General features: G+C 43.0%; 2 protein-coding genes and 1 long non-coding RNA gene across 9 annotated transcripts in view; 1 reads left to right on the top strand and 2 right to left on the bottom strand.

The window, feature by feature from the left end:
• Window positions 1-21,421, bottom strand: VBP1 (VHL binding protein 1). 3 transcript variants are annotated; one of them, XM_085006221.1, is made up of 6 exons: window positions 20,903-21,031; window positions 17,447-17,571; window positions 7,653-7,719; window positions 6,342-6,440; window positions 3,297-3,435; window positions 1-1,061 (listed from the first exon to the last, which is right to left on the bottom strand). In XM_085006221.1, exons 2-6 carry the CDS (start codon window positions 17,551-17,553, stop codon window positions 991-993), a joined length of 483 nt encoding a protein of 160 aa, XP_084862347.1. In that variant the 5' UTR covers window positions 17,554-17,571; window positions 20,903-21,031; the 3' UTR covers window positions 1-990. The 3 variants fall into 3 exon arrangements, with proteins under 3 accessions (XP_084862347.1, XP_005674076.1, NP_001231909.1); XM_005674019.4 differs by having other exon boundaries at window positions 20,931-21,031; NM_001244980.1 differs by lacking the exon at window positions 20,903-21,031 and adding an exon at window positions 21,319-21,421 and having other exon boundaries at window positions 7-1,061.
• On the top strand, window positions 21,163-27,483 carry LOC146394843 (uncharacterized). The gene is made up of 2 exons (XR_014835217.1): window positions 21,163-21,602; window positions 24,935-27,483. It is a non-coding gene; the product is annotated as an uncharacterized LOC146394843 (long non-coding RNA).
• LOC102163557 (phosphatidylinositol-binding clathrin assembly protein) overlaps window positions 25,018-27,724 on the bottom strand; it is a 39,696-nt gene continuing 36,989 nt past the window's right edge. For all 5 annotated transcript variants that reach the window (XR_014835203.1, XM_085007572.1, XM_085007571.1 and 2 more), the window contains 3 exons: window positions 26,171-26,273; window positions 25,865-25,972; window positions 25,018-25,110 (listed from right to left, as the gene is read on the bottom strand). Coding sequence is in view for 4 of the 5 variants with exons in the window: in XM_085007572.1 (XP_084863698.1) it covers window positions 25,866-25,972; window positions 26,171-26,273 (210 nt within the window). In the remaining variant the exon portion in view is untranslated. The remainder of the gene's footprint in view (window positions 25,111-25,864; window positions 25,973-26,170; window positions 26,274-27,724) is intronic.

Below are 27,724 nucleotides of genomic sequence, written 5' to 3'. Positions count from 1 at the left end.
TTTTAACTTCACTGTTTTAATATCATGAAGTACAAGTACAAAACATTGTACAAGTATACTCTTCACTACACGGAGATGGAAGAATACATGTGTTTTTACCAGAATCTCTATCGCCAAGTACTAGCCACTGTGCCAGCGGCTTTCCACAGGGCTTTTCTGCTACTTTCATGAAGTTTTACCATGAATAAAAAAGCTCACAACTTGTTTAAACCATTGCAGAGATTTACATTTATCTTAATATTTCTGTTCAGCTGCTTTGGAGAACTGTTAAGAAATATAAAATCACCTTAGGCAAGAGTTTGGAGTGGGTAATTTTGTTTTTTCATCTTGGCCTTTATGCTGGCATTGCAAAGGCTCTGTGCACTTATATCGGGTTAGAAAAAGTGTTGTCTCGATAGCCCTCTAACTGTTTATAGGAACGCAAATTACCATGTCCTAAAAAGTACAGAATATTATAATGGTTATTGACTAAGCTGTAATTCATATAACTCTATTTACATAAGACAAATAACAGCAACAGAGGATCATAAAGGCCCACATGTACTAAAGAAAAACCAGTTTTCAAATATTCAAACTGTTTTTCCTACCTCTGAACTGGTTTAACCACACTAAGTGAGAGGAACACCAGCCAATAAAGAAAAAGTAAACTGTGCTAAACTGTCCAGAAATCAGCTTCCATAGCATACCTGACAGTTTTCAGCCATTTCGGTTCAGACCTTTCTTAGGACAAACAAACAAACAAACAAAAATGATGAAAACAGCACTGACTTTGTTGGAAATGAAAAAAAATAAAAATACTGCTAATTTCATAAAATATTTGAAACTAATTTTGTTTTATAAATAAATAAAGTGGTGTTATCTTTTTTTCAAGTTTAATTATCATTCTTGCTGTTAAAAATCATTTAAAGTTACGTCAACCTTTAAGGATAAACTTTGGGGTATTTAAAATAACATGTTTGGAAAACTGAACCATATTTTTAATTGCCAGCATTATGCTTTGTTCTTGGTAGAATCATCTTTGTTTCTTCTTTTCACATCCCAATTATAAACCCTGGCCATATCTGCAAGAATTGTCAAAGAAAATGCAAATGCAATTCTAAGATAACATACGTAATGACCAAGTATTCATTCACACACCGAATCAAAGACAGAAATCACACACACAAAATACTAGAGACAAGTCGTATCATGAGCCACCTTGCTATAGTATCATTTGCCAAGAAAAGACGAAACAAATTCCACAAAAACCAAGTCAGGGTTTCAGATCAGTAATTGCTTAGCATATCTAGTCAACTACGGTTTTATATTTAACAAATATGTGCTTGACACTCAAGAGTTTTAACGACAGTCCATCATGCATGAAATTTAAGAGACTGTTCAAACCATACCCTGACATGTCATAATTATGTATGACAGGTAATAATTTAAATTATTACACTTTTAACTATCAATGATTTTACCTCACCCTCTGCTCAGTTGCACAGGACACTCACCCAATTTATTCAGTGTCTGCATCTTTTCCCTTCCACGAGCACCGCCCAGTGTAGGCCTTTGCTTATCCATTACTTCTTTCAGGGATCATGCCTTTGGTGGTGTATCCGGAAAGTCATCACTGGACTGAAAGTCACCTAGATTTGCTCCAATGTTATGTTGTCAGTTTTTGTCTCTGAACGAAGTCTCCATGTTACCAGTCACACACCAACCCCTGCTCTAAGCCTCAACAGGCCTGCCTTCCCCTCACTCAACCACTCAACCCCTGTCACGTGGTCTGTGCCGGGAGAAGAGAGGAAGTGGAGCTCCCACATGTGAAGAGCTCCCAGTCCGGCATGAAAAACAAAGTACTATGTGCAAAGTGCTAAGTAAGCACAAAGGACCAACAAACCCCCCTGAGACAATGGGAAAAGTTCAGAACTGTTGTGCTGCTTGTGCCAAAATATGAAAGATAAAAAGAAGCAACCTAGGTCAACAAGAGGAAATCAGTCCCGGCAGGAGGCACTGACTGTGGAAGTACAAAAGGCATGGCACACACAGCGGGTGAGAAGACCTGGCCAGGGGTGCACTGGGAGCAAGGAAGCCAGCAGCAGGAGTTCGGACTGGCTGGGCACAGCTCACAGAAAGCCCGTGTGCAGCCCTTCCACATAGCAAATACCCCTGAAGTATTATAACCAGAGGAATAAAAAGAAAGAAGCATGACTCAGTAAATTCATGGTAGAGATAGTGCAAAGGACAGATGGGAGAAAAAGACTAGAGAACTACTGAGTCTAGACTCTAGAAGGCCAAAATGTGAGTAACAGCAATGGGCAGAGAGATTTACAAGGGAAAGTTGACAACAATCTGGTGCCTGGTTGGCTTCCGCTGATAAAAAAGAGAAGCATGAAGGTCGACTCCCAGGTTTCTGTCTTGGGCGACTGTGTGAGGCCCAGGACTGCGCCAGGAACCAGGAGGAGAGACAGGTCAGAAAGAAAAGGCCTCCTCTGCCGATATAAATCCTACACTGCCTTCGAAAACACTCTTAAGTTCTATCTTCTCAAAGCCCGTTCTGAACTAATTCTAGCTCACATCTATCTTTCCCTAACTTTGAATTGCCTTGGTATTGAATATATGAAATGAACTTACTTATATTTTACTATAAAATCATCACTTAGTTGTTTTACGGAGCAATACTTTGCCCCATGCAACTTAGCACAGTTGCAGGAGACCCTTAATAACCAACTGTGGAATTACACTACTTCATTAGCTATGAAGATGTCTTGAGAAAATATCTGAAAGAAAAATACTCATTTTGCTAAACTGAATTTGCTGTTTTCACATTTTCCCACTTCAAATTCAGATCAGTCTATCTGTAAATTTATTTATTAGTTCTAAATATGTCATTTACCACTCTCATAAAATCTGCAACTTAACAGTAGTCTAAGAATAAGAACATTATTGGAGTTCCCCTTGTGGCTCAATGGTTAATGAACCTGACTAGCATCCATGAGGACGTGGGTTCGATCCCTGGCCTTGCTCAGTGGGTTGAGGATCTGTCGTTACGTGAGCTGTGGTGTGGGCTGCAGAAGCAGCTGTGACTGTGCACTGCTGTGGTGTAGGCCGGCAGCTGCAGCTATGACTCAGCCCCTAGCCTGGGAACCTTCATATGCCACGGATGTGGCACTAAAAACACAAAAGACAAAAAAAAAAAGAACATTCTTCTCACTAAAGCAATGCAGGTAAGAATGTTAAAAACATCTTTCTTCCTTCCTCCCTTTGCCCTTTTTTTTTCTTTTTTTTTTTTCTTTTTTTTTGAGAAAGGATACTGACTTCCGTTGTAGTAAATTGATCTCGAAGAAAGTCGAGGTCTTCCTCAAGAGAATCAAGGTTCTTTGTGGCAGTTGACAAATTCTTTTCCAACAATGCCTGAGCTTCATCGATATCATATTCAAGCATTACATTAGCCTGAAGAAAGAAAATCATGACAATTAATAAACATTCACCTGGTCTTTATACATTAAAGCAGGGGCTGGCAAACTACTGCCCTTGAGTCAAATCCAGCCAGAGGCCCTTCGTCCTAAGTTTTACTGAAACCCGGCTAGTCTTTTTTTTTTTTTAACGGCCACACCTGCAGAATATGGAAGTTCACAGCAATGTAGGATCCAAGCTGCATCTGCAACCTACGCTGCAGATGGCGGCACCTTGCAGCATCACCAGATCCTTAACCCACTTGAGCAAGGGCAGGGATCAAATCCGCATCCTCATGGATACTAGCCGGGTTCTTAACTCACTGAGCCACAGTGAGAACTCCTGAAACCCAGCTGTTCATTATTCACTTACACTTTCATGCCATGGTGGCAGAGCTAAACACAAGTTGTAACAGAGACTGCATGGTCTGCAAAAACCGAAAATATTTACTCTCTGGCCTTTTACAGAAAGTTTATTGACTCCCTGGGCTAGAGAATATATTTACTTCTCATAAACCCTAGTGAGGCAAGTTATCTTCTTCATAGCTAAGGAAACAGGCTCTGGGAAATCAGGTTACTTATTCTTTTGCTTATGGAATAAATAAATAGAAGAATAAGGATAAGAATCACTATCTTTAGTTACCAAATACTATCTTATCTACTAAGTCCATCGTGACACTATTTATAGTATTACATCTGAATCAATGTAAATAGTCATTTCTGAGCTGAAGATACAATAATTTAAAAGTTTTCAAAGGTAGACCATTATCTATATTTGATCCATTAAGACAAACAGCTAGCTTTTATCGCCCCCTCCCCACCTCCCACGCCAGCCACTAGGGGTGAAGGCAAGATGACTAAGTCTGGAATTCTGAGGATCCAGAGTGACCACATGCACACTGAAGGGGGCGAACCACACCTTTCCCAGGTCTGAGCTCTTCTAATCTGACTTCCTCCTGGGTATTTCTTGAATCCCTCTCCCCATCTGACAAATGGAATTTAAAAATTACTCAAAGGATTATTTTAAGAATTAAAAGAGACAACATGAAAGTATTTAGTGCAAATTAGGTGCTACATAAATACTTACGTATTTATGAATATACCAATCCATGATAATTAGAAAACTGTATAAAACTTCAGAGAGGACAAAAATATTCAAGGAAAAGGAAATGTCTCTCCAAACCCAGGCCCCTAATCTCATTCTTCTGTCAATTACTGATGCTTCTTAGAACTTTTTTCCCAAAAATGTCTACACATTGCTTACTTTTAACAAGAAAAAATATACAATACTTATGTTTAACGATTATATTCATTCACATAATTCTTCATTTATGTCAAAAAACAGTAATCATTCATTCGGGAAGTACCCTGCGCCAAGTATTTCTCCTTCGTTGATTCACTCCCAAAACACCGCCTTATCAGTCTCTCTACCCAATGGCCTAACAGACATCTCAAGACTAACATGCCCAAAACACAACTCTAAGTCTGTTAGTCTTCTGCCTGGGAATCTGTTAGTCCTTTTCCTGCTATATGAGTTACAAATATTTTTCCTGTTCACTGTCTTTGACCTTGCTATGGTCTTTGAATTTTTAGGCCTAAAAAAGCATCCTTATTCCAGGCTTACAAAGTAAGTTACCAATGACTTGCCTAGAACTCTGACGGCATCAGTATTTCAGGCTAAGTATGTGATCCATTTGGAATTCATCCTTGTGTGAGGTGGGCTCCAGCCACAGTTCTCACCAGAGCGCTCCTTGCGGCCCCAGTCCAATTTATGGAGTCATCTTATGCCCACCCACTGATGACATGTGCCCAAGGGGAACGAGAAACCAATGAGGATAACCCCTAGGATGTCAGCTACTGGGTGGATAGCTGCTCCATTTATAAAACAAAACCAAACAAGGATGGAAATTATGGTTGTAGAAGTAAATGTACAAACTAAAAATATTACAGCCAACAAAAATCAGGAGGAGGAACTAAGGGTTTCTGTGTATGAATCTGCTCAGGACCTCCCAGTAGGGAGGGTCTTGCTACATCGGATGGGAACCTGCCTGAGGCAACAAGAACTAAGGACAGCTAGCTGGACAGGTGGAATTGGCTCTTGGCTGGTTGGTCAAGGGACTGAGAGAAGTAAGATTTAAAAAATCACAGACAAGGCCCATGAAATTGTCAAAGCTGGAAAAAAAAAAAAAAGATTTAAAGAATGGTTTCTAGGTTTGGACGTAAAAAGACAGAAGACAAAAAATAAAAATTTTTTTTTAAAAAATGGGTTCTACGAATTCCTGTCATGGCTCAGTAGTTAACAAATCTGACTAGGAACCATGGGGCTTTGGGTTAGATCCCTGGCCTCACTCAGTGGGTTAGGGATGTGGCATTGCTATGAGCTGTGGTGTAGGTCACAGAAACGGCTCAGATCCAGCGTTGCTGTGGCTGTGGTGTAGGCCGTCAGCTACAGCTCCAATTCAACCCCTAGCCTGGGAACCTCCATATGCGGCCCTAGAAAAAGACAAAAAGAAAAGGGGAGGGGGTGGTTCTAACCTTAAGGTTTTTGTAATCTTTCCCCCCTTAAGTTTAGAGAGATCCTTCTTGAACTAACAAACTCTTATGATAAAGAAACACTATGTGAGGTTCAACAGTACCTTCTATTTTACTTACACTTAGGAGAGAAAGCATTAGCTGAAGGGGAAGTAGGGTTTTGATCACTTTTGTTTTGACTGGGAGAGACGTGAGCATGTCTGCGTGGCAACCTTCATCACACTCCTGATCCCCTCCGAATGCCACCCCTCCATTCCTCCCAGTCGAGGGAGACGGGCACTGTACACAGCTGGAACACCGCTACTGCGCGGGGGAAAACACACTGGCTTGCCAATGTCAGCCAAGGAAGCTATGGCGGTTACATCCACTTACCCCCAACCACAGACACACTTTATCAGTAGGAGGAACTGAAGCTTTGCAATACAGGTTATCTGCCAGTAAGAATCTGGTCTCCAGTGAACTGGTGGACTCCTTTAAAAAAAAAAAATACAGTACTGTACACAGTACATTTTAACACCAAGGTTATAAGGGAGAGATGGCAGAGCTGACCCTAAGCCATTTACAACAGTACCACGGGACCACCATGCAAACTAAGCAGGGTGGCAGCAGAAAGCAATGCTGCAGCCAGGCGGCTGGGCACGGAGGCCGTGGGTTCTGGCTGGCTCCTTACTACACCTCTGAAGGCTGCGTATGTGGTGAGCGGAGTTTACACAAACATACAACAGTTCCTGGCACAGAGTAAGCTCTATACAAGAATTGTCTGTTATTATTATTACTTCATCAGTGCTTCATGCTCAAGCAACTGGTTTTCTGAAGTCGCTTACACATTCATGATATAAAATAATGTACTAGAAAAAGGAGTTCCTGTCATGGCTCAGTGGTTAGCGAATCCGACTAGGAACCATGAGGTTGAAGGTTCGATCCCTGGCCTCGCTCAGCGGGTTAAGGATCCCCCGTTGCTGTGGCTGTGGTGTAGGTCACAGATGCAGCTCGGATCCCCCACTGCTGTGGCTGTGGTGTAGGCCGGCGGCTATAGCTCTGATTAGACCCCTAGCCTGGGATCCTCCATATGCCATGGGTGCAACCCTAGAAAAGACAAAAAAAAAAAGTACTAGAAATGGTTATTCTAATCAAGTTATAAATATACATATACTAAATATAAATATATAATATTTTAAATATAACATACTTATGAAATGTAATCTTTACAGCCTGTTTTTATTTAACAAATACTGGATTAAGACTCAGAAGATTTTCAAATCCAGTTCTGCTAGTAACTAACTACATGACACTGGTCTTTGCAAATATTTCTTGGATTGTGAAATGAGAATCTGAAACATAATTTCTAAGATTCTTTCCAGCTCCGTTAAGTCTTCGATTCACTCCTTATTCTTAGGGAGAATAATAACAACAAAAGCATCAGATGCTGCTACCTCAAAATACGGCATTTTCTTTTTGTATTTAGTCCCCCAAGAAGTGTGGGCCTGAGAAGGAAAGCTGCCTTGGGGGGGGAAACACCCGTCTCCCAGCAGTACACTGTTTGGACATCAGCACGTGTGCTCAGGAAGGCAGACCGGATCTTCCAGCACAGTTCAAACACCAGCGAGCAGAGTCAAGGAACACGTGTCTCCCTCCACTCAAGGATCCGGGATAGCTCATATTGACAAACAAAAATGCACTTACTTTTTTCTTCTGCATGTATTTTAGAATTTCTAAAGTTTGCTTAATTTCAGGAATCTGACCTTTTAGCCTGTGAATAAGAAAAAGGTTAACTTAGTATTCTGCCACCAGGCCACAGTCTTATCTAGCTTTGCATTTTCTACTGATACATTTTGAGGGCAATTTATATATAGGAAATATTTAAGATATCCTAATACATTTTGCTTATTAAATAAGGTATTTCAGACATAAGTATTTACTAAAATATTTAGATATAATAGCAAATATTTATAGAATGCCTACTGTGTACAGATCTTGTTTTACATGTCAAATACCCCATCGTCAGTTAACAATTCTAGAGAAAATCATAGGTGATTTGAATTTAATTAAAACTGCATTTTAAATAGATTTTTAAAATAACATACATTCAAATATTTTTTAATCCAGTTATTTGTTTTCTTTCTTTTTTTTTTCTCATGGAGGTTCCCAGGCTGGGGGTCAAATCGGAGCCATAGCTGCTGGTCTTCGGTACAGCCACACCACCACCAGGCCCAAGCCGTGTCTTCGACCTATACCACAGCTCATGGCAACACCAGATCCTTAATCCTCTGAGACCAGGGATCAAACCTGCAACCTCATGGTTCCTAGTCGGATTCATTTCCACTGCGCCACAATAGAAGCTCCTATTTGTTTTCTTATTGTTGAGTTTTGAGAATTCTTTTGTGTATTTTGGATGCCAGTCCTTTATCAGATGTGTCTTTTACAAACATTTCCTCCCAGTCTGTGGCTTATCTTTTCATTCTTTTTCAGAACAGAGGTTGCTAATTTTAATAAAGTCCAGCATATCAACTATCTCTTTCATGGATCGTTTTTGGTGTTGTATCTAAACAGAAATCACCACCCCCAAAGTCATCTAGTTTTTTCCTATGGTGTCTTCTAGGAGCTTTAAGTTTTGCAGTGTACATTCAGGCATGTGATTCATCTTAAGTTTTGTGAAATGTGTAAGGTCTATGTCTAGATTCATTTTGTGTGTGTGTGGATGCCCAGTTGTTCCAGGCTAGCAGATTTAAAACAAGGACCAAAGACATTAACAGATGTACTGAAGAAGGTACACAGACGGCAAATAAGCATATGAAAAGATGCTCCACCTCACATGCCAGGAGAGAAATGCAAATTTTAAAAAAAGAGAGAGCGAAGGAAGAAATGCAAATGAAGACCGCAACGAGTGGAAATGAATCCGAATGGTATCCATGAGGATGCAGGTTCAATCCCGGGCCTTGCTCAGTGGGTCAGGGATCCGGCGTTGCTGTGAGCTGTGGTGTAGGTCACAGACACGGCTCAGATCTGGTGTCACTGTGGCTGTGGCGTAGGCTGGCAGCTGCAGCTCTGATTCAACCCCTAGCCTGGGAACCTCCAAATCTGAGGGAGCAGCCATGAAAAGCAAAAAAACAAATGAACAAACAAAAAGACTGCAACGAGGCACCACTACACACCTATCAGAATGGCCAAAATCTGGAACACTGATAACACCAGATGCTGGTGAGGATGTGGAACAACGTGAATTCTCATCCATTGCCGGTGGAAACCTAAAAATGATGCAGCCACTTTGGAAGACGTAGTAACACTAAACATACTCTTACTATGCGATCCAGCAGTCATGCTCCTTGGTATTCACCCACAGGAGCTGAAAACAGAGCTCCACACAAAAACTGCACACAGATGTTTTTAGCAGCCCTATTCATAACTGCCCAAACTTGGAAGCAACCAAGATGCCCTCCCTAGGCAAATGGAGAAACTGTGGTACATCCAGACAACGGAATAGTATTCATGCTAAAAAGAAATGACCTATCGAGGAAACTCAAACGCACATGACTAAGTGAAAGAAGCCAACCTGAAAGGGCTACATAGTGTATGATTCCAACTATGAGACATTCTGGAAAAGACCAAACTATGGAGACGGTGAAAGGATCAGTGGTTGCCAGGGATTAAGGAGGATCTAGCGCTGCCTGGCTGTGGTGTAGGCTGGCAGCTGCAGCTCCAATTCAACCCCTAGTCTGGGAACTTTCATATGTCTTGGCTGCAGCCCTAAAAAAAAAAAAAAAGAAATAAGAGATAAAAACATGCTTAAAACACTGGAAGTCAAACTTAGGGAAGAATGAAACGGGTTTTTTTTTAGCTCTTTTTTTAAATGATCAGAAGCTGCCCGAGGCTTTCAAGTGTTTTGTATGGAAAAATGTGCAAACAGTTATCCAGGGTTCCTTTCAAATCACACTGTAATTTGTAACAAAACAGACTAAGGATAAAAAAACAAAGCTACGGTGATATTTAAATTTCATTTACATGCTGATCTTCAATAACATTTAGTGAAATATGATAATGAAAATGTACCTGCTGAATCATATAAAGGAAGTCACAGCATGGGTGAAGGCTAACACAGCACACTTTATTATACCCTGTGCTTAAAAAATAGTATCACTAGCTGCTAAAACAACCCAGTGAATAATCTAGAAACACACACTTAGCATTGATTTTTTTTTTTAAATTAGGTTGAAAGCCAATGCTCTGTGAACTCTTTACAGTTCAATACAGATCTTGGAGATCTCTTCAATGTTGCTTATTTTTGTGTACGTTAGTATACGTAAATGCTCGCAAGATGTAGATGCGTTCATTTATAAGATATCTGATACATATATAACATAAGTACATTCAGATGAAGTTTTTTTGGCCATGTAAATTATTTCTATGATATATTTTTAAATGTATAAAATATGACATGTAATATATAAGCTATGAGGCATGTTAATGAATCAAGCAGCTGCAACCCTGGCCAACTTAGGAACCAGACCACCAAGGCCGCTGTGCATGTCTGAGCAATATACCTCTTCCCAAGCCGGCTCTGTCCCAAAAGGCAGCAACTCTCTTGAACTATGTGTTCACAGTCCCTTTTCTACGTTTTTCAAACAGTTTCATCACATTTATGCATATCTTTAAGCAAAATATTCTTGGCTAGTTTCTTAGCATAATACATATAGTCTCATGCTGCATGCATTTTGCTTTATAACCCAATTAGGTTCCTAAGATTCGTTCATTCATTTTCACTGCTATGTAATATCCATTTACGAATATAACACAACTTGTTTACCCACTCTCCTGTCAATGGACACTTGGGGCAGTTCTAGGTCTTTGCTATTACATGAATGACGGAAATCTCTAGATCCTGGGAATAGGTAGGACAGTGAGGGAGAGACAGCAGCTTAGAAAGGAAATGGATCAAGTCTTCAAATGGGGGGTTTAAGGCTAAGACCAAAGGGTAACTTTCTAGGTGTTTTTCCTCCCTCTAAATTGCCCTGAGCAAATCACATTACCTACTCCATCACCGCTACAGGGCGGAAAAACAGTCAGAATGGCCAGAGGTAGGGAGAAGGTCAGGGAAAGGAGATGAGAAGACAAGTACTGGCCCCCGACAGTTCCCTCTCCCCATTCCTACCTCCAGGGGAGATGACAGTGAAAACAGCCATAGACAGGGGAACAAAAAGAATCTCCCAGAGGCCAAGGCACCTGATGGCAGAGAAGGAGCATTTGGCCAATGGCTGTGCCACACAGACCGTATCAGCAGCAGCATTCTTCCTAACCCTACCCACCAGGAGGGACTTGAATTACTCATACACCCACATGCCTTACTGGCCGAAGTAACCGATATTCCTGAGGGAATACAGGCTAACAAGAAAAATAAATGATAATCGGACAAATTCAAGTACACAATAACATAAAGGATATAAACTGGACAACCTCTACCAGATGAAACAAAAGCAAATACTAAAAGATTATACAGTGAGTATTTTAAAAATACCTCCAAGAGAAAGGACATGATATTGCTAATATGAAGAAGAAACATGTAGCTATAAGAAGAACCAACCGGAGCTCCCAACGTGGCTCAGGAGTACCAACCCAACTAGCACCCATGAGGACCATCGGGTTCGATCCCTGGCCCCGCTCAGTGGGTTGGGGATCCTGCGTTGCTGTGGCTGTGGTATACGCCAGCAGCTGAAGCTTTAATTAGACCCCTAGCCTGGGAACCTCTGTATGCCCCAGATGCAGCCCTAAACACACACATACAAAAAAGAGGAACCAACCAAAACTACTAGGTAGGTACAAAAAATGTAATGGTTGAAATAAAGAACTCATGAATATCCATTTAATTGCCAAAAGACAAATTACCAAAGTCAGCAGAAGAGAAGAAACAAAGAGAAAGGGAAGGCAGAATTAGAAGAGTCGACATCCCTATTAACAGGAATCCCACAAAGAGAGAAGAAAAAAAATTAACAGATGATAGAAAAAAATGATAATCGCAAAATTTCCCGTTAGAGAATGATAAGGAACATACAATTAATTCATGCATTAAAGAGGTCACCACAAGAGAATTATGAAATATTATATAACTCCGACACAGCTGAAGGTAAAATTAAGGACAAATGATGGTCTGCAAGAAACATTTTACAACATATATAAAGAAAAGTTAGGAGTTCCCGTCGTGGCTCAGTGGTTAACGAATCTGATTAGGAACCATGAGGTTGCAGGTTCAATCCCTGGCCTTGCTCAGTGGGTTAAGGATCCGGCGTTGCCGTGAGCTGTGGTGTAGGTCGCAGATGCAGCTTGGATTCCGTGTTGCTGTGGCTCTGGCATAGCCTGGTGGCTACAGCTCCGATTCGACTTCTAGCCTGGGAACCTCCATATGTCGTGGGAGCGGCCCTAGAAAAGGCAAAAAGACAAAAACAAACAAACAAACAAAAAACAGAAAAGTTAGTATCCAAACTACACAGTCATCTGCTGCAAAACAACTCAAAATCAAGCACAAAAACGGTTTCTGTTGCATAGCTGATATCACAGAGGAGAGGGAAATTCTAGAAAAAAAGTAAAAGGGAATAAAAGCTTTGAGTTGAATAGTGAGGACTAGAGAAAAGTAGGTGCCAGTACCAGCCGCAGACCTGAGCCTGGGCCCCTGACTCACAGCTCAGTGGGGGAGCTCTCCTATTAAGTGAAAGAACTTCTAATGGGCCTCAAGTGGTCCACGGCTGATACAGACTCACAGCTCACAGCAAAAGAAAAATCTTCTGTGGATAAAAGCAATCCACACAGGTAACCATGGTTACAGGAAGCTGACAGTTAGTTAAGAAAGAGTTTGAGAGAGATATGCTCACATAGACAACTTATAGTGAGATAAAAGCAATGGTGGAGCTCCCTGGTGACTCGGCAGGTTGAGGATCCAGCATTGTCACTGTGTGCTCTGGTTACAGCTGCAGTGCAGGTTTGATCCCTGGCCTGGGAACCTCCACATGCCAAAAATGTGGCCAAAACAAAAACAAACAAAACAAAAAACCAAAAGAGATGATCTTGAAAGTATCCAAAAAAAAAAAAATTACTTTATCTAAAAAGATAGGCTGGATTTTATATAGGGTTAAACTCACCAAGAAGACATAATTTTCTGTTTTTGGTTATGCCTGTGATATGCAAAAGTTCCTAGGCAGGGGTCGAACCCACACCACAGCAGTGGCCTGAACCACTACAGTGACAACGCCAGATCCTTAACCTGCTACACCACAAGAGAATCCAAGAAGACATAATTTTCAAACCGCATATACTGAATAAAACAGACTAAAAAGCTTTAAAAAAACAAACAAAAAAAAGGAGTTCCCACTGTGGTTCACTGGGTTAAGGACCTGATGTTGCCTCCCTGAGGATGCAGGTTTGATCCCTGGCCTCACTCAGTGGGTGAAGGATCCAGCATTGTCACAGATGCAGCTCAGATCTCAGATCTGGCCTTCCTGTGGCCCAATTCGATCCCTAGCCCAGGAATTTCCATATGCTGCAGATGCCTCAGTAAAAAGGGGAAAAAAAAAAAAAAGGATACAAATTGTTTCAGGTTAAGATGGCAGCAGACCAGCACTCCTACCTCTAGCTGTTCAAGTAGCCAGAGAAAATACACACTTCCTCAGTAACAAGGCAGCAGACAGCTGTTGAGGTGAGAGGAACTACAGGGCTACTCCTGCAAGGGAACAAACTGAGGGGTGAGCTGATTTCTTGCAGCCACTTTTACCAAACAGTACGTGAAGGGACATTTCTCTTTATAGAAGTATGCCAACTTACTAATAAGTAAAAAATAAATAACTGAATTAAAACATCGTCATTTCGCAACTCATAATTAATGGATCTAGGCAGTGAGTATCATCGTAAGAGAACTAGATACTACCTGACTCTTAATGGAAAAGCAATGTACAAACCTACAAAGCACTGTTGACAAAAAAAAAAAAAAAAAAAAAGAAAGAAAGAAAGAAAAAGAACGTGTGGAGTTCCCGTCGTGGCGCAGTGGTTAACGAATCCGACTAGGAACCACGAGGTTGCGGGTTCGGTCCCTGCCCCTGCTCAGTGGGTTAACGATCCGGCGTTGCCGTGAGCTGTGGTGTAGGTTGTAGACACAGCTCGGATCACACGTTGCTGTGGCTCTGGTGTAGGCTGGCAGCTACAGCTCCGATTAGACCCCTAGCCTGGGAACCTCCATATGCCGCAGGAGCGGCCCAAGACTGCAGATACAACTATCAATGTACAAAACAGAAAGAGCAAAGAAACATGCTTGAAAATCCCATGACTGCTTCGAAATTTAGCAACATACTTCTGAATATCTCATGAATTACAGATCTAAGTGTGAAAGATAAAACAACAAAGCTTTGAGAACAAAATACTAAGAATATCTTCACAAACTTAGGTTATTTCTTCAACAGATACAAAAGGCACTAAACATTAAGGGAAAAGACTGTTAAATCAGAGTACATTAAAATTAAAGTGCTGAGTCAAACAGTATGTCCACAGTGTATCTATTTAAAAACATAAAGAAATTGGAAGCCTACCATATACCATACATAAAAATAAATTTCTGATGGCTTAAGAAGTTAGATGTGAAAAGGAACATTTTAAGGCTTTTAGAAGAAAACAAAGTTCCTGTCGTGGCTCAGCGGTTAGCGAACCTGACTAGCATCCATGAGGACTCAGGTTCCATCCCTGGCCTCGCTCAGTGGGTTAAGGATCCAGCGTTGCCGTGAGCTGTGGTGTAGGTCACAGATGCAGCTTGGATGCAGCTGTGGCGTAGGCCGGCAACCATAGCTCCAGTTCAACCCCTAGCCTGAGAACTTCCATATATCGCAGGTGCAGCCCCCAAAAAGCAAAGAACTACTCATCAAAAGAATCGAAAGGGAAATAAAGATACATTACAAAAGAAAAATGTCTCATACATATAACCTAAAAGGACTAGTGTCCAATATATACAGAATTCCTACAAATAAAAAGACAACCAACTCACTATTAAAATGGATAAAACTCTTCACAAAAGTTTTCCATATCTGTTGTCTCTAATTCTTTTTTTTTTTTTTCTTTTTTTTTCTTTTTGTCTTTTGTCTTTTTTGTTGTTGTTGTTGTTATTGTTGCTATTTCTAGGGCCGCTCCCGCGGCATATGGAGGTTCCCAGGCTAGGGGTTGAATCGGAGCTGTAGCCACCGGCCTATGCCAGAGCCACAGCAACTCGTGATCCGAGCCGCGTCTGCAACCTACACCACAGCTCACGGCAACGCGGGATCGTTAACCCACTGAGCAAGGCCAGGGATCGAACCCGCAACCTCATGGTTCCTAGTCGGATTCATTAACCACTGCGCCACAACGGGAACTCCTGTTGTCTCTAATTCTATCATTCTCTTTGGAACCACTGTTCCCGTCCAGATGAGCAGTGACTTCCACTTTGCTGAGTCCATTCTCAGTCCTTATCCCACTGAGGTGAGCCATCAGCAGCATTTGGCCCAGGCGATCATTTCCTCCTCCATGATACACTTTCTTAGCTTGGCTTCCAGAACCCTATGATCCACTGAGTCTCCCTAACTTCATACTGTTGCAATGCCCCGATCTGTGTTTTTACATAAACTCTGTTGGTGATGCAGCTCATTTAGACTCCGGCTTTAAATGACTCCCCAGTTTTTATCTCCAGCCCAGATCATTCCCGAAATACAATCATTTAATTGCAAATAAGAAAAAATATCATATTCCCACCACCCAAAGATTTTCAATGTTAATATAATATTAGTGTCCCTTCTTCCAGATATTTCTGTGCACATATACATTTTTTCCAAAATGAGCACAGAGCGTTTTCTATCCTTTTCTTTCATCAACCTTCATCTGTCCATGTCAACGACTTTTCATATCATGTAACACCCAGCCCTTATTCAAAGTTCCTCAACTGTCATCAAAATCAAATGGGAAAATATACCTAAAAAATAAACTTTTTTATCTTTGCAGAAGTGGTACCCTCATGCCCAGACCACCCTTCCTCACTTTAGTTTGCCTCCACACTCATAACCAGCCTTCAAAGTTCTACACAGCCATCTGCTCCTCTCGGAAGCTTCCCCTGAGCCCTTTGTACCCTTCAGATCACACCTTCCCCTGTTGTGCCATTAGCTCACTGCTCTGCACCACAAGCACCCTGACTGCATACTTATTTACATACCTATCAGGCCCCTATAGACTATGTCACTGTTGAAAGCAGATACTAGACCTTCTTTCACCCAAAATAATATCTGGTACCTATGAGGAATTCCAGAAATATTTAACTGCCAGAAGAATGCTGGCACCTGTGCATAGCAGATCCATAAATATTCATCACTATGAACTGACTTCATAAGCTACTATAAAAATATAGGGGAATACAGGATTGAGAGCAAGGGTACTTTGGTCCTATGTCTATTAGCTATGAAGTCTTAGGAAAGTTATAACCTCAGCAAAATGAAAAGGAAGAACCAGACATTTAAGATGCTATGATCCTAGAGGCCTTGGAATTAAGGACCTCAATATTCTTTCTATTGGAGTTCCCGTCGTGGCGCAGTGGTTAACGAATCCGACTAGGAACCATGAGGTTGCGGGTTCGGTCCCTGCCCTTGCTCAGTGGGTTAACGATCCGGCGTTGCCGTGAGCTGTGGTGTAGGTTGCAGACGCGGCTCGGATCCCGCATTGCTGTGGCTCTGGCGTAGGCCGGTGGCTACAGCTCCGATTCAACCCCTAGCCTGGGAACCTCCATATGCCTCGGGAGCGGCCCAAGAAATAGCAACAACAACAACAACAGACAAAAAGACAAAAGACAAAAAAAAAAAAAAAATTCTTTCTATTATGTTTCCATAAGCATATTTAGACTGACAATACCAAGTGCTGGCGAGAATGAGGAACTCCATAAATTGCTGGTGGCAGTGCAACCTGGTAGAGCCACCTTGGAGGACTTCTGGCAGTTTTTTACAAGATTAAACATACATTTGCCATACACATCAGCAATTCCACCCCTAGGCAACCCAGGAGAAATGAAAGCATATGTCCACACAAAGACTTAAGACCAAATGGGAAAACAACCCAATGTCTATCAACAGGCAAACAGACAAAAAATAGACCAAAATTGTGGTTACATCCACATACAATGAAAAATGACTCAGCACTAAAAAGAAACTAATTTACTGACACAACACCATACCATGGTGAAAATAATCGTAACAGTGGTTATCTCTGGGAGTGGGCAGGGTTGGCAGGAAAGGGGCGGGAGGGAACTTCCTGGGGTAACAGAAATGTCCTATATGTATTGATCTGGGCAATGGTTACACAAGTGGATATGTTTATCAAAATTCATCAAACTGAACAGCCAACACACAGACATTTTATTTGTATGTAAATTATGTTTTGATCTTTTAAAAGTTTAAGCCACACAATATTAATTTTAAAAACGTAATCCTTTTTGCACTTACCTCCTTTTCTTTTGAGCAAGGTTGAGCTCCATAAACTTATACTTCTGGTACTGTTCATCCAGCTTCTTCAGTACTGTATCTGCAGTCTCATTCCCAGGCTGTTTCATGAAGGAATCTACATCTTCCTTTAAGAGCAAAAGAAAACATTACAAATTTGAGAATTTATACCTCTGATTTTTGCTTTAAGTTTTGGTTTTTGTTTGGTTTTTCAGGGTTTTTTGTTTTTTTTTTTTTTTGTCTTTTTAGGGCCGTACCCATGGCATGTGAAGGTTCCCAGGCTAGGGGTTAAATGGGAGCTACAGCTGCCAGCCTACACCACAGCCACAGCCACGCCAGATCCGAGCCTACACCACAGCTCACGGCAATGCCGGGATCCTGAACCCACTGAGCGAAGCCTGGAATCGTACCTGCAACCTCATGGTTCCTAGTCAGATTCATTTCTGCTGCGCCACGACGGGAACTTCCTAAGTTTATTTTTAAGACAGAAAAAGAGCCTGTGTTTCTCTTTCTCCAAAAGCTTGCTTTTTAACTAAGAAAGAAGCAGTTATAAAAAGCTAGAGGCCATTTCAGAGAGCGCACATACACTGTGTATATAAGTTATTCCTCTTCCACCTTCCTCTTTTTATTTATATACAAGGAAAGAAAGATGACCTTGTCTGCTTTATGCATCCTCCATGCAGCACTCGCAGCCACAAAAATGACTCGACAGGTTGTATGCCAAAGTTACCAATTTTTTTTTTTTTTGTCTTTTTGCCATTTCTTGGGCCACATCCATGGCATATGGAGGTTCCCAGGCTAGGGGTCCAATCGGAGCTGTAGCCGCCAGCCTACACCACAGCCACAGCCACGCGGGACCCTTAACTCACCGAGCAAGGCCAGGGATCAAACCCGAAACCTCATGGTTGGTTCCCAGTCGGATTCATTAACCACTGAGCCATGACAGGAACTCCCAAAATTACCAATTTTATTACTTAAATTTTTAACTAAACAAGTGCTGCCATAGAAGTCATGCTAAATATGGTCATTGGGTTCCCAAGACAAGCCACAAATGCCTCCTTAAGTATGAAGTGGTTGAAATAAAGTAAACCTAAAGGGCAAACAGAAGGATCTTCTGTTACAGGAATAATTAAGCAAAAGAAAAGCAATAAAACCGAACGGCATTTTTTTTTTCTTTAATGTATTCTACACATGCTGGGTCCTTGAAGAAAAGCTTGTTAATTAGATCAGGATCAGGAATAGGTGAAACTACATGGAAACTTTAAGGAGACTTTATAAGAGGCTTCCAATGGTTTAAAGAACCTTAGTCCTTCACTGTAAGTAAGTTAAATTCAAAAATCTTACAGTTTATGGGATCTCTAAATCATTATTCTTATCCATGCTTACTAGCAATAAGGGAATATTTTAGCCAAAACAAGACAAGAAGAAAAAGGAAGAGAAACACAGCAAGGGAGTGAATTATGAAGCCATCAAGCTAGACACAGTAAAAGAAATTGAAAAGGTGAGGCTGAAGCGATGGCTGAGTCGTGCATGTAAAATGGAGATAGCATCTTCCTAGAAGGACCACTGTAGGAAGAAAGAGACTGAGTGAGGTCGAAGTTTCTAGCACATGTTATTAGGAGGTTAGACTGCAGCAAGAAGAATTAACTACAGCAGCACAGGTTTATGGTTAGAAGACAGGGGCTGCCTGTTTTGAATGCTGGCTTCATCACATACTAGATGTACTGACCTCGGGGAAGTTATTAAACCTTTTGCTTTGTCTCAATTTCCTCATCTGCAAAATGAAAAAGAGGTAACCACCTCACAGGGGATCAAGTGAGTTAGCATGTGTAAAATACCCAGAAGGACATACAACAGCTACTAGTAAGTGTTCAACAAACATTAGCTATGTCTACAGCACAACGTGTGAAGGGAACAGAAGAAAGTGCCAAGAAGTCTGTCTTGGAGTGATGGTCTGCCTTGGAGATAAGGCAATAGAGATACAAACCAAACTAGGGTACTGCGTCCTATCATCACAGAAACTAATATATATTAAGCATCTACTTGCAATACTGAAAGCACATTCTGTTTCTCGTGGAAACTCTCTAAGTATTGTTACCGCCTATTTCAGTTAAAGAAACAGAGGCTCAAAGTTGTAAAATAATACGTTCGAGGCTGAGCAGCAAGTGGGAAGTAGAGGCAGGATTCAAACTCTGGTCTATTTAGAAACCAATGTTCTTTATACTGTGCTGTGCTATTCTAACTACTTTGAGAAAATAAAAATATTTACATAAAATTTGGATTGGTTTTATCATTTGGTAGAAATTTTAAGATCTAGAAAAAATAACCCATAACATTTTAAGGAAAAACGTATAAAGCCCTCAGATAAAGTTTATCCTTGTGAACTAGAGTGCTGAGCCCATGTCTCGCTGAGCACCATCACTGTAGTACTTTAAGGCACTACAGAAATTCAGCATCTGGTTATAAGCTTACACTATGTGTCAGGTACTGTGCCAGGATCAGGGGAAATGACAGTGAGCAAGACAACTACCTCATGTTCCTCCTGGTGGCAGAGCTTGACAGTAAGGAGAGGCTCTAGAGTCCTACAGAGGGCCCAAGTTCAAACCCTGGATAACTCTCTGGCACCCTGCGTGACTTGGGGCAAGTTACTCCAGGGTTCTGTGCCTCAGTTTCATCATCTACAAAATGAGAATAACAGTACCTGCCGCCTAGGGTTTTGTAACAGCATGAGGAAAGTGGCTGGTATTTAAGAAATTGTATCTCTAGTTAACAACTAGGTGGGAAATGAGGGTAAAGAAATAAAACGGCACAGCTCAGGGAGAAAAGACAAAATAAAGAAAACAGTAGAAAACTGAATCGGCACATGCAAATATGCATAGTGTACCTTAAGAGTGGCCTAAATAAAAGAATAAATAAAATAAACGGGTCTTTTGAAGACTCTAAGATATGATTAACAAAAAGGTGGAGGAGATAAGGCAACAGAGGCACAAACCAAAAGGTCGAGAAACTTCCACAGAGATTTCATAGTTGTTCAGCCAGAAGTGAGTGGACAGAGACGGGTTATATTGGTCTGGAAGGGCAGTCAGGTCTTTTCTCATTATTGAAAGAGCTTTCAAATACTATTTCGAGAATTTTACGGAAGCGCAGGAGTGGAAGCGTCTACTTGCTTCTCTTTGTTTGGACTCGGGTTGGTCTCCCCATTCTGCGAAGCCTCCAAAATTGCATTCCCTGCTTCGCCTCTGAACTCCACCCGATTTATTCTCTACTAAGTTATTAGGACGACGTACCTACAAGCAAACAGGCTGTACAGTGGCCTTCTTTAGACACCCGCTGCCCACTGGCTAAAGCCTCCGTGCCTCAGCAGGACACACAAGGGCCTCACGTTCTCACCGACCCCACTTCCCCGCCACTCGGCTCCCCCAAGGCAACAGACCAGGTGCCATTTTCCTACTTCCACACCTTAGCCCCAGCTCTTCTGCCTACTCACTGCATCCTGTCACCATGTGTACACCGCTCCCTCCAGCATCTACGCTGAGTCTCCAGCTCCTCGCCGCCTCCCTTTCTCCAGGCGGCACGGGAGGAAATCCCGCGTGGGGCGGGGAGGAGGGGCTGATGGGGCCGCCCCGCCCCCGCTCCCGAGTCCTCCGGGCCCCACGCCACCTTATCTGCTGGGGCCTCCTCGGACCGCGTTGCCCGAGGGCGGGTCCCAACACAGCACAGGGCGTGCCGGCGCGGAGGTGGGAGAGGACGGAGCACTCTCTCAGGTCCTCCCGCTCAACTCCGTCCCCCAACGATCGAGGCCGGGGTCGGGGCCAGAAAGGAAACGGTCGCCCACCACACAGAGACAAGATACCGAGGACCGGCGTGCCTCTTACCACAAAAACGGCCTCAGGAATCCCTAGGTGGAGCCGCCGCCCGTTCCCTGCAGCCACTTCTCCCAAACCACAACCGTCCTTAGCGTCCGCCATCTTGGGGAAGCGAGCGCGCGACAAACTGCCTCTCGGGCTGCCAGCCGCCGGGGGACTGTGATTGGCCCGCTCACACCCGCAGGCCCGCCCCTCGCGTGTGAGTCTGCGCATTCATTGGCGCACAGGAAGCAGCCGCCCCTCTCCCTTCGGATGAAACTCCCGACCATTGGATGCTGATTGGCTGCGTACAGGTGAGTGACAGGCGCGGAAGGGCAGCTGAGGCGAACCTGGATCTGCAGCAAGGACCAATACCGAGTCCTGGGAAAAGGGGTTCCGGCGGTTTTGGGGGTGGGCGGGCTGGAGGACCCCGATGATCCCGTACCAAGCCGGGACATATCCCACTGCTATCCTAGAACAGGCAGCGCTCTCCAGAATAGCCTTCGCGAGGCGACACGATCCCTTTTGGAATACAAGCAAATCCGGAACCTAGACGTCGCCACTGGGCTTGGGTGTCCTTCTGGTCCCACCATCCTAGCGAGCTTCCTGACCCTTGAAGGGGACTTGCTTTATGCTTGCTTCCACAGGGAGCGGTGGCCTGATTCTAATAAATACCCTGTCCATTGCATCAAAATTTACCAAAAGCCACCTTTGATCAGCCTCTCACCACCCCTGCTCAAACGTTTTCAAAACTTCAGTGTACATGCAAAATCCTAAGAACTCTTCCAATGCTCCTAGGCCCAAGGACTTCCCCAACATCATCCACTGCTGCAACCGTTTGAAAGTAACTGCGTTATACAGGCCCAAGTAATTATTTTTCCATCTGTTTTCTGACATCTAACCACCATGTTTGCTCCTACGTTTGCTTGCACTCGAGTGCTTCACGGGGAAGCGGTGCTTCATCCACTCGTACGAAGCCTACCATAAGCCAGGCCCTTTCTGAATAAAGGATATGTCAGCTCCCTTACTTAGTGGGGACAAACATATAATAATAGCGATGGACATTTATTAAAAATGGCTATGTGCAAGTCACGGGGTCATGTTATTTAAACCCCTAGTTTGTAGACAACTAAAGGGACCCGAACAATCGGTAAGATAATATAATAAATGCTGTAACAGGCACATTTAGGGTAGGAAAGGAGCATTACCTAGGTCATATTTTAAAATGAGAATAACAAGGGTGTACTAACAAGGCTGCTGTAAAGATGAAATGAGATTATGTATGTAGAATACCTAATAAGGATCTTGCCACACAGTAGGGCCGAAGTAGTGAGGGAGGTGGGATGGAGGTTGGGTACGGGGGAGGGGCTGAAGGAAAGGGGAAGGGGGCGGGCAGAGGAGGACTGGGCTAGAGGAAAGAGTGGCGCTGGAAGGGTTTTAAAAAATAGCCGTTGCTGTAGAACTGGCGAGACTGAGGACCTGTGGGACTAGAGCGAAGGTAAGGGGTCGGAGGACCTGAGAGGTGGGCGGGGCAGGAGGAGTGAGGAAAGCGGGCGGGGCTTTGAACTGCGCCAGGGTCCAGACCTAGATGGGACGGAGGGCTTGGAGGACCTTGGAGCAGGGAAGGGAGCGGGACTGGAGGACAGGGAGGGGGCAGGGCTGGAGGCCTGAGGAGAAGGGAGGGGGTGGAGGAGTGGGTGTGTGGGTGGGAGCCTGAGGAGTAAAGAAATTGGGCAAAGCAGGAGGGCCCGTGGGTGGAGGGGCTGAGGACCGGACCGTGGAACAGAGAGGTGGTGGTCGACGGTGGGAGCTTCTAGATACTAGCAACACAACCTTAGAATATGAAATTAAACAATGCCATTAAGTTAAAACACCTGGTACTTGTATAACGAAACATGCTAGTTACTATTAAGAACCCCAAATCGACAGAGAGAAATTAAAGAATTCCTGAAGAAATACACTTATACCGTGTTCATCATATTGTCAGGATATCTATATGTCTATTTTCTCCAAATTTAACCATAGATTCAATGTAGTCCTAATCAGCAGGTCCTCGGAGGCTTTTTTTTTTTTTTTTTTTGCTTTTTGGGGCTGCGCCTGTGGCATATGGAAATTCCCAGGCTAGGGGGTCTAATCAGAGCTACAGCTCCCAGCCTACACCACAGCAACACAGGATCCGAGCCGCGTCTGCGACCTACACCACAGCTCACGGCCACACCAGGTCCTCAACCCACTGAGCGAGGCCAGGGATTGAACCCACATCCTCGTGGATACTAGTTGGATTCATTTCTGCTGCACCACAATGGGAACTCTGAGAGGGCTTTTTTTTTTCCCCATGGAAATTGACCAGTTGGTTGTAATATTTTGTGGAATTCAAACAAAACCTGAATATCTGAAACCATCTTGAAAAATATGTATAAAATACATATAAAATATGTATAAAATACATATAAAATACATATAAAATAGAAGACTAATACTACCTGATTTTGAGACCTACAGAAAATTATGACAATCAAGACAGCGTGTTAGTGTAATAAGGATAGAGGTTTGGAGAAATGGAACAAAACAAAGGAAAAAACAGACTCATATATATGTTGTCAATTGCTTTTTGAGAAATGTACCAAGACAACCCAAGAGGAAATTGTATAGCTTCCAGAAGAGAGTTGGAGGATATCTTCATGACAATGAGATAATCAAATACTTCTGAGGAAACAAAAAGCACTGATCATAAAAGAAGAACTTGATAAATTAGACTTCAAAATTGGAAAACACCTACTCATCAAATGATACCATTACAAATGTGAAAAGGCAAGCCACAGACTAGAAGAAACTATTTGCATAATATATCTAACACAGAATTAATATTCAGAATATATACACAACTGCAAATCAATAATGAAAAACATTATTTTTATTTTTTTTTATTTTTTGGCCGCCTGCAGCATATGGAGTTCCCAGGCCAGGGATCAAATCTGACCCACAGTTGTGACTTAGGCTATAGCTGCGGCATCACTGGATCCTTAAGCCAGTGTGCCAGGCTAGGGATCGAACCTGCATCCCAGTGCTCCCAAGATGCCTCCAATCCTGTTGCGCCACAGCAGGAACTCCAATAACAAAAAACATTTTTTCAATTTTTTAAAATTTTTTAAATTTTTATTTATTTATTTGCTTTTTAGGGCCGAATCCACAGTATATGGGGGGGGGGGGGTTCCCTGGTGACTTAGTGGTTGTCACTAGAGTTGTCACTACAGTGGCTCAGATCTCTGCTGTGGCATGTGTTCTATCTCTGGCCTGAGAACTTCTGCATGCCACAGGCACAACCAAAAAAATAATGAGTATGAAGAAATATATTTTCAGACAAACACCAAGTTTATCACCAACATAACTAAACTAAATAAACTTCTAAAAGACGTGCTTCGGGATGAGGGAAAAGATTCCACTGCAGGAAAGGATAGTGAACAAAGCATTTCTAACACTATCAATTGGGGGGCTACCAAAAGGGAACAGGGCTCCAATCTTTGAGCAACTAACTCGAGTGTACAGCTCGGGAGGGAATGCCATCATCGTTTCAACATGTTCTAAGGTCCTTGTGTTATTTGGGAAGTGAGATTGAGATTTTAACTTTGGTTTTTGATAATCGCAGAATAAAATGTCAAGAATAACCATTAAAACGGAGAAAGGATGCCTGACCTCAAACACACTAAATTGAAGACTCTCAAGAGTATCGAAGGTCCAAACGAATGTTTATTTCACTTGGAAGACGGGGCTTCACCTCTGATTCTGAATCTTGTTGCTTTGGTGCTTCTACAGGGATTTTGTCTGTGTGAGAGAAAGACAGAGAGTAAATCTCTCATTAGCTCTACAAGTTTTTCCTGTGGTTATAAAACAAACGGCAAGTATTTTTACACAAAAGTCTGGCCAGTCTTCTCATTATCTTGTACTCGAAGTTTTGTTGGGCCTCCTAAAACAAACCTTCAGGAAGCAGGGGGCCCAATGTATTGGCTGAAGCCTGAAGGCAGAAACCTTGGAAAGACTTCTAGAAAAGTCTTCCGTGAGGCAATGAGCACCTGGATCACGACACCTCCCATACGCTTCAGCTGCACTCACCCGTGTGCCACGTGCACGTTCAGGCGGTTTTCTCTGCCTCTAATACTAAACTCCCATCATTGATACGCATCCTAGTTTAAAGTCTCCGTATCATCTGATACTCAATGCCCTGAAAGCTTTTATCCCTGCATTAACTGTTCCCTCTTTTGACCTCCCATGGGGCTTTGCCTTCCTATCTAAGTTTGTCTGGAATATCCTTTCCTTACTCCAGACTGAGCTACCCACCTCTCCAGCACTAATCACAGTTATGTTTGTTGAATGAATGAATAAAAGGATTGCTGAACGGGCATCAGAACCCAGCTGAGGTTTACCAACACAAGCTTGTAGAGGACCAGTTTTGCACAACTGTGCGTCTTTTTACAGTGCTTAAAATGTTAGAATTTGTGTCTCTCCTATGAGAGACCAACAGTGCACAAAAGACTAAACGAACCCACCAAGGCCCTAAGCAGCCTCGGCTCTGACATACCTTATGTCTTGTGGATGGAGCAGAAGGAGGGCCGGTGCTGAAGCCCAGTGGGGTAGAAAACATGGGTTGAGGTGTCATTAGGGAAAGAGCTCCCACTGGAGTCGAAACCTATGAATTCAAATGGTCAAGAAAACACCGTGAAAATGTAATTACGTCTTTAATTGCTCCCTTAAAACAAGAGTACCCAGAGGACAGGCAACCCCTCAAGAGCCAATGCCATGTTTAAAGAATGCCCACAGGAAGCAATGCTGAAATGCCGTTCCGTGCAGAGGACGTCAAGGGGAAGAAAGGGGGAGGCCTCCGTACCTAAACCCGAGAATTCGCCAGCTGGGTAGTGGCAGACCCTGGAGGTAAATGTCGATGGCGAACTAAAATTAGAAGCGTTTTGCTCGGATGCCGCTGGAGTATTCTGCAGTAGGAGAAAACGAAACATCACTCGTTTACAAACCAAGTGCTTTGCAGGTGCTAATGAAGTAACAAAACCTGGCGCTGAATAAGCTGTGGAAAACCCTCCACAGAAGAAAAAGAAAACGATGACCCCGAGCCATTCGAGGTGGAAGGGAGATGGTGATATGGAGGGTACTTGCGACTGAGATGCAGGCCATAGGGAGTAGGTCAAGAGAGGAGGGGAGGAAAAAACACAAGCAACTAGTGAATATAAGACAGAGAAACAGGAGTTCCTGTCGTGGCGCAGTGGTTACCGAATCCGACTAGGAACCATGAGGCTGCGGGTTCCATCCCTGGCCTCGCTCAGTGGGTTAAGGATCCGGCGTTGCTGTGAGCTGGGGTGTGGGTGGCAGACGCGGCTCGGATCCCGCGTGGCTGTGGCTCTGGCGTAGGCTGGTGGCTGCAGCTCCACCCCTCGCCTGGGAACCTCCATATGCCACGGGAGCGGCCCAAGAAATGGCAAAAAGACAAAAAAAGAGAGAGAGAGAGAGAGAAAAACACACTCATGGATACAGAGCGCAATCGGGTGGTTACCAGTGGGAACAGGGAAGGGAGGAGGGCAGGATATGGGGAAAGGATTAAGAGGCAGAGACTACTGAGTCCCCTCGCAGCTCCGCAGTTAGCGAACCCGACTCGTATCCACGAGGATAGCGTTGCCACCTACGCCACTCACGGCAATGCTGGATCCTTCCCCTACTGAGCAATGCCAGGGATTGAACCTGTGTCCTCATGGATACCAGTCGGGTTCATTATTGCTGAGCCACGACGGGAACTTCCAGAGCTTCCAGGACTTGTACTACATCACATGACATTTATGCAATGCACTGAAGCTATAAAAACAAGACTCAGTGACTGCAAACAGTGTTTAACGCAAAGAAAAATTCCGAATCATGAAAACACTGCCAAATAGGCAGAACAGAAATAACAGCCCGAAATGAGTTCGAACAGACTGGATAAAAAGCCAGAAAAATTCCCGATAGTTTATTCTACCTGTCTTACAAATGTCTCCCGTTGGAAGCCTTCAGCAATAAGAACAAATTCAGCCTTACTGAAGTCCCCTTTTCTTTACAACCTTCATGCAGAGTGTAAGTGAGCCCAAACAGCAAAATGGCAAATAAAACAAAACAAAGGAAACCACAAAACCCTTGTAATAAACCAGGAACTAAACAAAATTATAACTGACTTTCTATTACATGTATATTGATTATTCCTGTTTCGGGTCATCTATTAATTCTGGAACAGCTTTCCCTCAACTAGCTCTCGCTCGCAATCCCGTCTCCTCTCTTCCCTTTGGCCGTCTCGCAAAGCCTTTGCAAGATGATTTCTCAGAGGACCACTATTTCTTTTTACAGTGGATTACCTTCCATTTTAAATTATCCTTCTCCTGTCTCACTCTGTCAGTGCAAACCACGG

Source organism: Sus scrofa, chromosome X (assembly GCF_054392235.1).
Source record: "Sus scrofa isolate SSC_HxYL_T2T_F1_AM1 chromosome X, Sscrofa_HxYL_maternal_Yorkshire_Landrace_v2.0, whole genome shotgun sequence".
Lineage (NCBI taxonomy): Eukaryota > Metazoa > Chordata > Mammalia > Artiodactyla > Suidae > Sus > Sus scrofa.
This window is presented reverse-complemented; position numbering and strand designations above follow the sequence as displayed.

What these genes read in the sequence shown, in the direction of transcription:
- VBP1 (NM_001244980.1), bottom strand. Translation starts at nt 21,411, where the DNA reads ATGGCGGACGCTAAGGACGGTTGTGGTTTGGGAGAAGTGGCTGCAGGG. An exon ending in TTCCTGAGGCCGTTTTTGTG is followed by an intron (nt 17,572 to 21,318) that starts GTAAGAGGCACG and finishes TTGCTCTTAAAG; the next exon opens with GAAGATGTAGATTCCTTCAT. An exon ending in ATTTACTACAACGGAAGTCA is followed by an intron (nt 1,062 to 3,296) that starts GTATCCTTTCTC and finishes CAATTCTTGCAG; the next exon opens with ATATGGCCAGGGTTTATAAT.